The 13730-nt window shown below is 43.8% G+C and overlaps 1 protein-coding gene across 12 annotated transcripts in view; it reads right to left on the bottom strand.

Annotated features, from left to right (window-relative positions):
- The window catches only part of LOC105480968 (inversin), a 321354-nt gene that overhangs the window by 39453 nt on the left and 268171 nt on the right, over positions 1 to 13730 (bottom strand). For 4 of the 12 annotated variants that reach the window (XM_011740191.3, XM_011740192.3, XM_011740194.3 and 1 more), the window contains exons 14-17: positions 8023 to 8737; positions 3897 to 4126; positions 2743 to 2817; positions 191 to 324 (exon numbers count right to left, since the gene is read on the bottom strand). In XM_011740191.3, coding sequence (XP_011738493.2) covers positions 218 to 324; positions 2743 to 2817; positions 3897 to 4126; positions 8023 to 8737 — 1127 coding nt within the window. In that variant the 3' untranslated portion in view covers positions 191 to 217. Of the gene's footprint in view, positions 1 to 44; positions 2818 to 3896; positions 4127 to 8022; positions 8738 to 13730 lie in introns of those variants that run through there. The other 8 variants (XM_011740190.3, XM_071078080.1, XM_071078079.1 and 5 more) reach the window with 3 other exon arrangements.

Raw genomic sequence — 13730 nt, 5'->3', positions numbered from 1 at the left:
GTCCTTTCAGTGCAGGCTACATTGATTGACAAAACAATGCTGTGTAAGAGCAGAAAGGAAACATTCTGACATTTTCTTTGAGTTAACACATTTTTAGGCGAATAAGCCTTCAGGTACAGATATTAAAGTTTTCCCAAAGTGTAAAAGATTATCAGAAACTTTGAACTCTGCACTAGCTATGCCAGCTCACCCGAACACAGTCTTCCTCCTTAGGCAGTCAAGGTTTTGTTTTGTTTTTTGGCTGAGTAGCTGATTGCAGGTTATAAGAAAAGTTCTTTGATCTTCCACTGTTATCAAGGAGATGTATGCACTGTAGGTTGCTCACTGTTAAAAACAAATACCAGATAGATATTAAGGTTATTAATTTTAAGGCTGAAGGGAACAGTTCATTGGTGTTGAGGAAGAAGGACTTAGGTTTAGGCCATCCCTGGGATGATGGGCCAGTTTACTGTAGAGGCAGGATGAATTAATATAATAGCTTTATATTTTCTGCAGTCTCAAGATATGGGACATCTCTTCAAGGGAGACTTGACTAAGAGAGAGCAGGCACTTGGGGAGCTGATACCAGCAGCTCGGTCTTCAGTCTGCCTGAAATAACAAATATATTCTCTCTGTGTCTCTCACATAACACATTACATAAACACGTAACCTCTTTTAACTCTCCTATTATACTTTGAATAGTCTGTTCTAGGAAGTAGGTTAGGAAATATTCAGATCCTCATGAATGATAAGCTGATGGGAATATCAAACTTAAAATGGATTTTTGAGGCCTTTTTATGACTTTGAATTAACAAATGTATAGGATGCCACAGTCAGAAAACGTTAGTGATATACTTTGACAAATGATACTGAGGCCCCATATGGTTGAGAGACCTTGCTGAAGATATTGCTATATTTTGCTTCTAACTTTTTCTGGAGCATATAAGCAAATACATTAAAAGTTTAGTAGTTTTAAAAAGTAGCAAACGTATGTCTCAATTTTTCTCTCTTGGTTTTATAATTTCCACAAAATTATTTTAATGTGAACTATTGTTTTTGGCTGTCTTCACTATATCTTGAATGGAGTTGTCATCTGTGTACCCCTCTGTAGGTGAGCAAGAATAAACTGGATTTATACAGGGGGTACCAATACTAATAATCACAGTTATTCCATTCACTGGAATGGAATTTTAAAGGGAGTTGTTTTCTTTTATTGTTAAAGAGATAGGCCCAGGTGTGTATGTGTATCAGTAAAAGGCTCTGCTGAGATTCTTGGTGGGTGGTTTGCAAGGCTGGGTGTAGAAGACTGAAGTGAGCAGGGATTGTTTTGCTGCCTCCCAAATACATGTGGAGAAACAGCCCAAGGAGGCTGGCATTTTGCTATATACACCTTTTTGTTTCTTCCTAAGTGGTAAAGGTACTACTAAAACCTCTTGGGGGTCTCTCTCCAAGTTGGAGGGTGACAGCAATAATATTAACTGGTTAATGCTTAATGTGGGTGGGCTTGAACCTAACAAAACCGTGTGTTCTCCCAAATTTGGGGTTAGGAAAAGATCATTTTATCCTTGTCTGATTTTAAACCAGTCAAAAATATGTGTAGGACAAATAAGTTGCTTGTTCATATGAAGTCCTATGAAACCATTAAGTTTTGATTTGAATTGATTTACTCTGTCCCTTCTGAGTCCCTTAACTAAAAAACTTATATGCTGCTAAACACCATTTTAAAAGATTTCTGGTAGTCTTGGATTTGTTTTTCTCTTAAGACAGTGAAAAATGATCCAGTTATCTAATTTATGCTAGTATTTGATTGTTTAAATGCCACTTCTCTGGTAGTGATATCTGACAATTCTGTTTTTGAAATGATTCTTCAATTTGCTCAGGTATAACGAAAGGGTGTTTTTTGGTTGTTTTTAAACAGACTGTAGGCCTTGATGGCTTTCAAAGTTTCTAACTACCCCACCCACCACTCCCTGATCAGTCTGTCTGTATTACCTGAGTTGTCCAACTCTTATTAAAGATTTGGCAGTAATTACTCTGTCCCCCCACCTCCAGGTTTTTGCCCCCCATCAAAAACTAAATGAATGTTAAAGTTCATGCTGACAGTCATTGTTCACCTTCCCAGCTGCACTCTGTTCCTCCAGGATGACTGTGTGGATCGGGGAGGCAGCGGGGAGCGTGTTGCCATAGCCACCTATGAGAAACACTGGACCTGGCATTAGCTGCTGACAGCAATGAACTTATCACCCATATTTGATGCTGGCGTGAAAGAGGGGGCACTAAGTAAAACTCTTGTCTTGCGGCTGAAAAGAAAGTTCCCTGAGCTTCTCTAGTATGAGGGAAATCACGCACAGCTGAGCCTGGGCTGTACATGCTCTCAGTGTCCTCTTCATGGTGTTCTTCCCATCTTGGAGAAGGAAACGGGGGATCATAAGGATTATAAAGGATTCCCAAGGTATTCCTTTGAAAAATGACAGTATTTTCATTTATTTTCTCCTTTATGTGAAAAACTATATAAAAGTGATCAATAATAGCTACCATTTATTGTTTCTATTGGAGTTAATGTTAATAATAGCTTTTAGTTGTGAAAATAATTTGCCTCTTAGGGAGACAGATGTTGGCTACAGTAATAATCCCATGAAATCAAATGACCATTGGAAAACCCTGGCCATCTCTGTGCTAATGTCTTCTGTCTTTGGGGATGAAATGAAGGAAAACGCTTCCCCATGTTCTCCCCCACCGTCTGCTTTGCAGTGACTGCCTTACCTGAGTTGAGACGCAACACGGAAGAGGCTTTTACAGATCTTGTAGGATGATGTATTTTCCCTTCTTGAGAACAACCTGAAATGAACCAATAACTGTTACTTTTCTTTGGCCAGGGATAGCTTTGGCCTGACCAACTTCTGAATTCCTTATTGTGGTAAAGGCTTGAGCTTGCAGGTGTGTGTCAAGATAAGTTAGGTATGGTGTGGAACCATGTAGGCCCAGGGCAAAGTTCTGAGATTTTGCTGAATGAATGTTAAAGTTCATGCTGTAGGAGATCGTTCTAAAGGTGCCCTTGCTTATCTTTTTTTCTCTCTTTTTTTTTCTTTTTTTGAGACAGAGTCTCTCTGCTGCCCAGGCTGGAGTGCAGTGGTACGATCTCGGCTCACTGCAAGCTCCGCCTACCGGCTTCACGCAATTCTCCTGCCTCAGCCTCCTGAGTAGCTGGGACTACAGGCGCCCGCCACCGCGCCCGGCTAATTTGTTTGTATTTTTAGTAGAGACGGGGTTTCACCGTGGTCTTGATCTCCTGACCTCGTGATCCGCCTGCCTCCGCCTCCCAAAGTGCTGGGATTACAGGCGTGAGCCACCGCGCCCGGCCATCTTTTTTCTCTTGAGCCAGCAAGGCTTCTTGAACTCCACTGGGTCTACTTGGATGGGCTCTTTGCAGAGCTGAAAATATTTCGATTTGTAGAAGTTAATCTGCTGAACAAATATTTACTGTAGTGCATGGGTGTTGAGCATTCTCATAGTGGGCAACCCTATAACATCTTAGCATAGGAAAAGTCAGGGTCTAGCTAAGTCTTGAATGCTCCAAATGGGTAATGCAAGGGGGAGACTCAAGCAGGGGTCTGGAGAGGTAAAGCTTGAGGGTGCTCTGGGCTGAGATGCTAGAACGCCTCATGAAACCAAACAATTCTGACCCAGTATCACTGGGAGGCAGGCACGAAATGGTGCTGTTCTCTTGGTGCTTGAAAAATGTTAGGTTGGTGCAAAATTAATTGCAGTTTTGACCATTTTGAATTATACAGTTAATTTTCCACCAACCTAATTTATCTGAATGGAAGTTTACCCAATGTAATTAAATCCCATTTCAGATTCTGATGTGACACTCTGGGGGTACTTGTGAACTACAAAGTAGGCAGAAGGACAGTTACCATAGATTTGCTTAAGCACTGAGTGCTTAGTGGACTTTGTGCCTGAGGTGCCCTTGGATGGACTCTTGGGGGTCTTGCTTACTGCAGTAGTTTGGGGGAGTTTTAGTTCTAGTTCCTTCCTCCAAATCTGGAGGAGTAATGCTGTACACTCTTGCCTCCATCTGTCCACATCTCCAGCTCCAAGCTGCTTCGTGTGTCGAAGGTGGGACAGGTGCTTCCTGAGCTGGTAGCTGGTGGGGTCAGAGGAGAGGAGAGGTTTTAAGATTACAGTACTGAGAAAACTAAATTTCCTTAAGGTTCCTAGAAACTATAGTACTAGTATTTGCTGAATTCCTGGTAGGTTCTTTCAAGCTCCCATTCCTAATTTCGGCGGCAGCATGTTGAATGTGGAATTCTTTTTCCATCATCAAACACCTCCTGAACTAGGATTCAATCATGATTCCTTGCCTTCAAGGAGCTCACAGACTAGTGGGACAGGCTGCTGTGTAAAGAGGGACGTGTGGCATGAGAGTACCATGCAAGAGCAAGGAGCTGGTTGTGCAAACAGATGCAGGACTGACTGATGGATTGGTAAGGTTTCACAAGGCTAATGTTTGTGTTGGATTTTAAAAGATGAATAGGAGCTTACCAGACAGAGAAGGGCATTCTATGCAGCAGAACTGGCATCAGCAGAGATACAGGCATTTGTGCCAGAAAGTAACACATGTGTTGGAAGCACTGTGTATTTGGTGAGGAAAGGGGGCTTTAGAGTGATAAAGGTATGAGCTGCATTTTACTAAGATAAGTCTGTTGGAGGTGGGTTTGGAGTGGGTGAGGGATGGGGGATGATGGCTGTATTGACATCTAGGGTTTATTTGATGCTTTCTATCCTACATGCACTCCCAAACTTACTCAGCACAACTATTTTGAGGCCTCCAAAGGAAAGCTGCAGCAATGTTTATTATCTGTAACATGTCTTTATTCCCAGTGAGCCTATAGGTAGCTGCAGAGAGCAACAGGCTTCATGTCTGATTTTACAGTGATTCCATTTGGGCTGCACCAAATGGGAAGTAATCTTTTTCCTAAGTCTGCTAAAAGCTCCTTGCAGTGCGTGGTGCAGCCCCTCCCTCCTTCCCCAAAGGCTGATTTCAGTCAGCCTACATGACTCTTCCTTCTTTCCTGGAGAGTAACACCATGGCATCCCTCTACTAGAATACCTACCACATTTCCAAAAAGCCAAGTCTAGACAAAAGTATGGCACTACCACTCTATAATTCAGTTTCTCCTGTTTGAAATGCTGTCTTCTATACCTTCTGCTCTTGTGGGCACAGAACTTGTGGGGAAGCCTGGGTAGTGGCTGAAGCTGTTAATGGTGTTAGCCCTCAGTGGGCCCAGCAGCACCTTTCCTGTTCAGCTTGTCCAGGATCCTGTTTCAGTTCTTTAAAATGTCATCTTACTTGGTTATTAAACTGACAATTTTAAGATCAAGTTTCATTTTCTCAGGACCCAAGGTTCATTTTGCCCCCTCCTTCCCTGCCTGTTTTCCAGCTCCTTTTCTCTATCCTGCACCTGTCCCCTCTAACCAGAGCCTGCACTGAGCACTTACGTGTCCAGCCCTGACCCCTGCCCCAGCCCTCACTGCTTAGGTTTGCTATCAGACACATTTTCAGGACAGCACTTCAGGCTCTTGTATTTACAATAGAAAAAGTAGTTATAATAGAACTAATAAAAGTGTTTTTACTATCACCAGACTTGGCTTTCTGCAATGTGCAACAATCCCCGAAGTCCTTTGGGCATCAGAATTGTACAATGGCACATCCAGAGGGAGCCTGTGTAGTTGTCTACCCAGGTGGGCATGTTAGACCATAAGCCCACTGTTCTTGGGGGAATGACTGAAGGCTCATTTGCTACTCTGGTCACTTACTGACAGGACCTGTCAGCTTCTGACTCTTCAAAGGAGTCAAACAGACAGTCGAAGAAGGAGACATTTCAGGTAGGGAGCAGCTGTGAGGTCTGGCGTGGTAAACCTTGCTGGCTTGTTTAGATCCTAGATTTCAACCAAAATACTTAAAAAGTTCATCTGGATGGTAGCCAGTGCATGTACCAGCATAACTGCCCCAACGAGGGGGTGCAATGGCCATTTCCACCTGTGGCTTTAGAGGCCGACTGTCTTGGCTCAAAGCCAGCCCTGGCACTTGCTCTGTAATGTTGGTGAGTTGATGAACCTCTCTGTGCTTCAGTTTCCTCATCTGTGGAACGGGGGTAAGAACAATATCTACCTTGCAGGGTTATTGGTGATGATTACATGAATTAATCCAGGTAAAACTAGTTTGAACAGTGTCTGGCACAAGTGTCCAATAAAAACTACTAGTATGTTAACAATTGGTAATAGTAATATCACCCTTCTCCTGGTTACCCTGATGTGTATGACACTAACCAGGCAGTCTTCTCCATCCTATTTTCAGGCAGAGTGCATGGGGCCCATCTCCACCTCCATTAGCTTGACCACAGCAAAAACTAACTTCACTAATAATGTAAGGGAAAGGCCCTTGGATTCGAGTCAGCCAGAGGTTCAAGTGCTGGATCTGGACAAAAAGGACAAGTCAGTTTTGCCTCTCGTCTGAAAAATGGGGATACTGCTCCCTGTCGTGGTGGCTTCCTGGTGTGGTTGGGAGATCACATGGGGTCAGGCATGGGAGGACTTTGTTAATGGCCAAGAGCTGAAACAGACATGAGGGAGAACACATTGCAAAGCCTGTGCAAGCACAAACCAGATCACCTGGCTCTGGGTTAGGCAGTCTCTGGTATGATGCGAACGGAAGCCTCTCCCTGGACCTCCCAGGAATCCATCTTGTTTTCTCCCTGCCAATGTTAAGGAGAGAACGTCTTCCTTTTTCTCCTGACAGGAACCTTGATATCTGGCACACCTGTGCCCGCATTATTTCCTTGCCTTGTCTCCCCATCCGTCTTCCTCTCTCCAGTGATGGTGGCAAAATAACTTCCACCTATCTCTTTTCTTGAGACAGGGTCTCACTCTGTCGCCCAGGCTGGAGTTCTGTGGCATGGTGATGGCTCACTGGCCTTGACTTCCTGGGGTCAAGCGATCCTCCTGCCTCAGCCTCACAAATAGCTAGGACTACAGGTGTATGCCACCATGCCTGGGTAATTTTTGTATTTTTTTGTAGAGACGGGGTTTGGCCATGTTTCCCGGGGTGATCTCGTCTCATAACCCTGGGTTCAAGTGATCCTCCCACCTCGGCCTCCCAAAGTGCTGGAGTTACAGGTCTAAGCCACTGTGCCTGGCCAGCTCCCACCTATTGGTGATGGGTCCAGCTCCTCTCTGGACACTCATCACTGTAAGGCCTAATTTAGATTTAGGCTCTAGTGAGGCTTTCAGCATGAAAGAGATTATGAGATGTGAACATTTGTAGCAAGAAGACCACTCAAGTCCACCCATAATCACCCCCCAGCAGCATTTGTCTCTAGTATATTGGGACACTGTTTCAGGCTTTTAGGACAGCCTTCACCCCCACTCCCAGTGCCTACTACGTATTCTGAGTTTGGTAGATGCTCAGAGAGGTTTACATAATACAGTTTAGTCACTCAATCTATTATATCCAGACCCTGGTTTAGGTTTTTTGAGTATGACTAGTTTCTGGGTAGTAAAGACATAAGAATAAAAATAAAGTATCTCCTATGTATGGTAATTTAGAATTAATGAAGTGTGCATTATCTCATTCTAGTAACCTGTCGTATTAATAGGACATGTGCAACAATTATTAAATCCTGTTTTACAGATGAAGAAGCAGAGGGTCGGGGGGCCACGAGATTTGCCCAAAGTCACATAACCTGTTTGAGCTTACCTGAATCTGACATTTCATGGTTACAAACCCAGGACTTTTTCCTTTACCCCATGCTGTGCTGGGAGCACTTTCCCATCTTTCTAGGCAAAAATATCTTCTAAATGGTTTACACAATGTAAATTACTAGGATCTTGTGTGAATTTCATGGGTAGGCTCCGTAAAATTGGCCTTATCATGCCACCAAATGGAACTCATTGGGAAAACATCAAAGAGCACAGATGTCATGTTGAGAATACCAGTAACAACCAAAGAACCACAGATATGGCAGCACCCCATTTTCCTACCTTCGCCAGGCACGCTGGATGACTGCCGCTGCCTTGTTCTTTTTGCGAAACAGCTCTTTCCTCCTTCGTTCTCTCTGAATTATCTGCAGTCGGAGCTCTACAGGGAGAAGGTCAATATTCACACTCTGCCCAGAGAGACCAGGTACTGGATCAGTCTCCTTAGATACCTGAAAGTCCTCGGACAGGGTGGATGTCCCCAGCCTCCTGGCTCCTGACCTCAACTCCTCTGTGCTCTGTGGCAAATCTGAATAGAGCCCTCCTGCGAGCTTGGTTTGTGTCACTTTGTTTCTTGGTGTACGATGGTGGGGAGGATTCTGCCCAGCATGGACTGCCTCCCCCCGGGCACTGCCAGGCCGGCTAGAACCAGCCGGGGAGCACCTTCCTCCTTTGAGCTCTTGAGTGCGCCTTTTCTGGGGGGCACATTTGGCCTTGGGTTCTGTGTCATGCCGCCTGCTGGGCTTCCAGTGGCTATCGTGTGGTGGAAGGCTTGCAGCTGCCCGCCTGGAGTCCTCTCCTTTCTCATCAGGCCCAGCCACCCTGATACAGGAGGGCTGCTTCACGAAGCCTTTCCCCTTTGCACACCGCTGATCACCAGCTGTCTCACCTCTGGACTTCTCAACAGAGGGAGCTCCTGGATGCCTGTTTCCATCACTGCCTTCATTGGGTCTGAAGTGGACACAGGCAGATTGGCCTTTAGAATGTTCTCGGGCTGTTTCTTGGGGAAACAAAGAAAAAATATTGTCCAAAACTTGCATAGTAGGATAATTTTGCTAATATGTTCACATAAGATATTCAGACTTAGACTATATCATTACCATAATAGTGGCAAATACGACTAGGAAAAAACTGTTTAACTTCTATTTCCAGCAATATGGTAGGTTAGATAACCTGAAGCCCTTCTCACCTTAACAAAAATAATGGATATCCTTTGGAAAGCACTGTTATGCCTTTAAGAAAATAAGGGAACTCTGGAGGCCAAAAACAAAGAGAAAATTGAAAATCAAAGCAATTAAGTGTGTGAGCTGATCCAGTGACTGTCTAGGCAGGTAATGGTGGTGGAGTGGGCAACAGATGGTCTTATTAAATATCTGGCTGTATTTTAACATCTACATAAGAACAGAAAATGAGGCCTTGCAGGAAGAAAGTTAACTGGAACAAGACTCCACCTGAAGCCAGCACTCTTGAAGGGATATACCTTTTGGAAATAATCCAGATTTTAAAATCTGCTCTCCAGCACTTGGAGATGACAAGGAAGTTTGTTTCAGCTCAGGTTCTGGATAGGGTAAGGAGTCTCCCATAAGAATTTAAAACCAAAGTCTTCTTCCTCACATGGGCTTGGTATTCATTTATTCTTAATCCATAGGAGACAGTAACATAAAAACTGTTCTCAGGATGGAGATATCCCACGATGCCTCACAGAAGCAAACACAATATTGCTTTAGTGTGACATGCTCTCAACTCAGGCTGCACAAAGGGGTCCTCTGAAAATGACTAACATCTAAAATGAAAAATATGCCAGGCACAGTGGCTCACGCCTGTAATCCTAGCACTTTGGGAGGCCGAGATGGGAATCATGAGGTCAGGAGTTTGAGACCAGCCTGGCCAACATGGTGAAACCTTGTCTCTACTAAAAATACAAACATTATCTGGGCATGGTGGTGTGTGCCTATAGTCCCAGCTACTTGGGAGGCTGAGGCAGGAGAATCGCTTGAACCCAGGAGGCATAGGTTGCAGTGAGCTGAGATCGCGCCACTGCACTCCAGCCTGGGTGACAGCAAGACTCTGTCTCAAAGAAAAAAAAAAAAATCTTACTAAAACAGGCACATAGATTATCCAGATAATGTGTTTTCAGAAACAGACTTTAAAATAACTGTTCTGGCTGGGTGCAGTGGCCCAGCACCTTGGGAGGCTGAGGCAAGAGGATTGCTTGAGCCAAGTCTGAGACAAGCCTGGTAACACAGTGAGACCCCACTTCTAAAAATAAAAAAACAATTATCCAGACATGGTAGTGCATGCCTGTAGTCCCAGCTACTCAGAAGGCTGAGGTGAAAGGTCGCTTGAGCCTGGGAGGTTGAGGGTGCAGTGAGCTGTTTGTGCCACTGCACTCCAGCCTGAGCAACAGAGTGAGACTATGTCTCAGTAATGTAAAATAAAATATTCTTAAGTGCCAAAGAGCTATCTAAACTATGCTACTCTTCATGTAAGAAAGAAAGGGATGGGCCGGGCACGGTGGCTCACGCCTGTAATCCCAGCATTTTGGGAGGCCGTGGCGGGCAGATCCCCTGAGGTCGGGAGTTCGAGACCAGCCTGACCAACATGGAAAACCCCATCTCTACTAAAAATACAAAAAAACTAGTTGGGCGTGGTGGTGCATGCCTTCATCCCAGTGACTCAGGAGGCTGAGGCAGGAGAATCGCTTGAACCCAGGAGGCGGAGGTTGCGGTGAGCCAAGATTGCGCCACTGCACTCCCGCCTGGGCAACAAGAGCAAAACTCTGTCTCAAAAAAGAAAAAAACAAAGAAAGGGATATAAGAAGATATACCTCATGAGCGAGCCCAGGTGATCGAGAAGAGGAACTGCCCAGGTAGCTGACGGGACTGTGAGAAATAATAAACTTCTGTTGTTTTAAGCCATTTAGTTTTGGGAGTGGTTTATTATGCTACAGGAGATAACCAACACAGATATTTATATCTAGAAAAGAGAGGTGCTGTCTTAAAATATAAAATCCATGGTATTGACTTTGGACTGGTTGGTGAGCAGAAGCTGGGAAGGCAATGAAGAGACTGCTGGTGAAGGCTGGAAGAGCAGAGAAGAAACTGCTGTGGGAATCTAGAGAGAAGTGAACCTTGTTATTCAGTGGCAGAATTAACTGGCAAAATTGTCACCTGCAGTAACGTAGAAGATAGAAAATATACCTAATGAAGCTGTAGATACAGTTCAGGAGGTTTCCAGATGGAATGTAGAACAAAATGTCAACTGCTTTTTAACCTACATATGACAAGGTATGGGGAGAAAGCAAATAAAATGAAGAAAAAACTGCTCCATTTGCAAGCAAAATTTAGAGATAATGTAAAGATCGCAGGATGTGCTGGGTTAGAAAATAAAACTATTTTAACATTTTTATTCTTTCCAGCCAGCAAAAGTCTCATAGGCCTCAGCATAAAGATCAAATCAGGCCGGACACAGTGACTAACACTTATAAAATCCCCGCACTTTGGGAGGCCAAGACAGGTAGATTGCTTGAGCCCAGGAGTTTGAGACCAGCCTCGGCAATATGATGAAATCTCGTCTCTACGAAAAAGAAATGCAAAAAATTAGCCAGGCATGATAGCACACAACTATGGTCCCAGCTACCCGGGAGGCTGAGGTGGGGGGATCACTTGAGCCTGGGAGGCAGAAGTTGCAGTGAGCTGTGATTGCACCACTGCACTCCAGCCTGGGTGACAGGGTGAGACCCTGTCTCAAAAAACAAAACAGAACAAAAAAAGTATGCCTGTACACCCTTTATTAAGATTCAAAAATATTTAAGATGGTATATAATAGGCCTTCTCAGCACGACAAAAGAATTTCTAAGAATCTCAAGGGCATTTTCCCACAGAAATCTGAGCCACTCAAATGAGAGAAAAGCTTGTTTGAAAAATTATGGATGTGGCTTTTGAAATATGAAATGAATCCAATCAGATTCACAGGAAACCCATGAAGTTTTTGAGATAATCGTATTGACAGTACCACAAGCTTGAACTGGTGACATAGTTCAAATCAAAAAGAAGCCTCTGGGGCCCCAGTATCCTATAGTCAGGAGACAGGCTGAGAAAGCTACTCAGCTGCAAACAGGGGCATTTCTTCGGAAAAGGAAGGACTTCTCAGAGAGCAGAGTCAAGAATTCAGGTAGCAGAGCCAAGAGCCATGGAGAACAATGGAATAGGAAGGCACCAGGAGTAAAATGAGACCCTAATCAAGGAATTTTACCTCAGAGTAGGGGCCCTGGTAAAATGTGACCAGCTGGCTTTCAGAATTGCTATGGACTAATGGCTGCTATGCGCCTCCTATTCTACCCTTTTGTCTACTGTGGTTATTCTGTTCCTATCTCACCACTGTTTGTTGGGTGTGGGGGAGTGGTGTTGATAATGTATCTTTTTGGCTGACTGATCTCTGAATCAGAAAGAGTCCCAGCTGGTGAACCTGAACCACATCTGATTCATGTCTTAAAATCCTAGACTTCAAGTGTGATGAGATAATCAGGTTGAGATTTTGGGGTACTGAGATAGGGATGTATTAGTCTATTCCTACACTGCTATAAAGAACTACCTGAGACTGGGTAATTTATAAAGAAAAGAGGTTTAATCGATTCACAGTTCCACAGGCTTAACAGGAAGCATGACTGGCAGGCCTCAGAAAACCTACAATCATGGTGGAAGGCAAAGGGGAAGCAAGCACCTTCCTCACATGGTAGCAGGAGAGAGCGTGAGCGAGGGGGTAAGTGCCACACACATTTAAACCATCAGATCTTGTGAGAACTCACTATCATGAGAACAGCATGGGGGAAATCCGCCCCCATGATCCAATCACCTCCCACCAAGTCCCTCCCCGAACATTGGGAATTGCAATTCAACACAAGATTTGGATGGGGACACAGAGCCAATCCATATCAAGGGGTAAGAATATCTTGCATGCGGGAGGAATGTGAATAATCTGTGACCAAATAGGAACTATGACAGGTTGTTTAATAGCCAAAAATTCCTCCCATCTTCGTATGCACAAAGGTGGAATCTATTTCTCCACATCATTTGGTCTGGGATGGTCTCGTAATTTGCTTTGATCAATACAATGTGTGCAAATTCTAGAGTCTATTTCTCAAGAGGTCTTGTGGCTTTTATCTTTGCTTTCTGAGAATGCTGTCCTGAGACCACGATGTAAGGAAGCCAGTCTAGTCTACTGGAGGATGAAAACCATGTAAAACAGAGTCAAAGAATCCCATCTGATAGCTTGCATCAATTGCTAGACATTCAAGTCAGTATATCTTAGACATGGAATTCCACTGACTCTCCACCTGAATGTAGACACATGAGTGAGACCAGATGAAGCCTGTAAAGAAACTTTCCAACCAAAATAGAATCATAAAAATTAAATCGTTATTGTTCAAAGTCACTTCGTCTTTGTGTGGTTTGTTTACAGCAGTAGACAATGGAAGCAACCCTGCTCTCACAGATCTTGCAGTTTAGTGGAAAAAATGACAAGTAAACCAGTAATAACAGTAAAAAGTGATGATCTTTATAAGAGGGAAGTATAGGAGAATTATGGGAGCATATAGCAGGAAACTATAGCCTCCTTTAGTGGAGAGATAAGGGTTGAACCGAAGAAGCAACATTATCCCTGATATCTCAAAAATAAGGTAGAGGGAGTGGCATCTGCAAAGGCCCCAAGCTAAGAAAGAACTCAAGGAAGTTCTACATGGCTGTCACATTATGGGAGCTTAATTAAAGCTGGTTGGATGAATAAATGAATGAATATGTAGCAAAGCATCATGAGTATACAATCCTTAAGGATTACCCTGTAAAGTTGATTATGGAATTATATTCCAGAAATGTTTATAGTCATTTTACATATATATATATTTTGAGACAGAGTCTCACTGTTGCCCAGGCTGGAGTGCAGAGACACAATCTCAGCCCAATGCAACTAACGCCTCTCAGGTTCAAGCAGCTCTT

The sequence above is a fragment of the Macaca nemestrina genome, chromosome 14 (genome assembly GCF_043159975.1).
Source record: "Macaca nemestrina isolate mMacNem1 chromosome 14, mMacNem.hap1, whole genome shotgun sequence".
NCBI classification, from domain to species: domain Eukaryota; kingdom Metazoa; phylum Chordata; class Mammalia; order Primates; family Cercopithecidae; genus Macaca; species Macaca nemestrina.
Note: the sequence above shows the minus strand (reverse complement) of the source record. Positions and strands in the feature narration are given on the sequence as shown.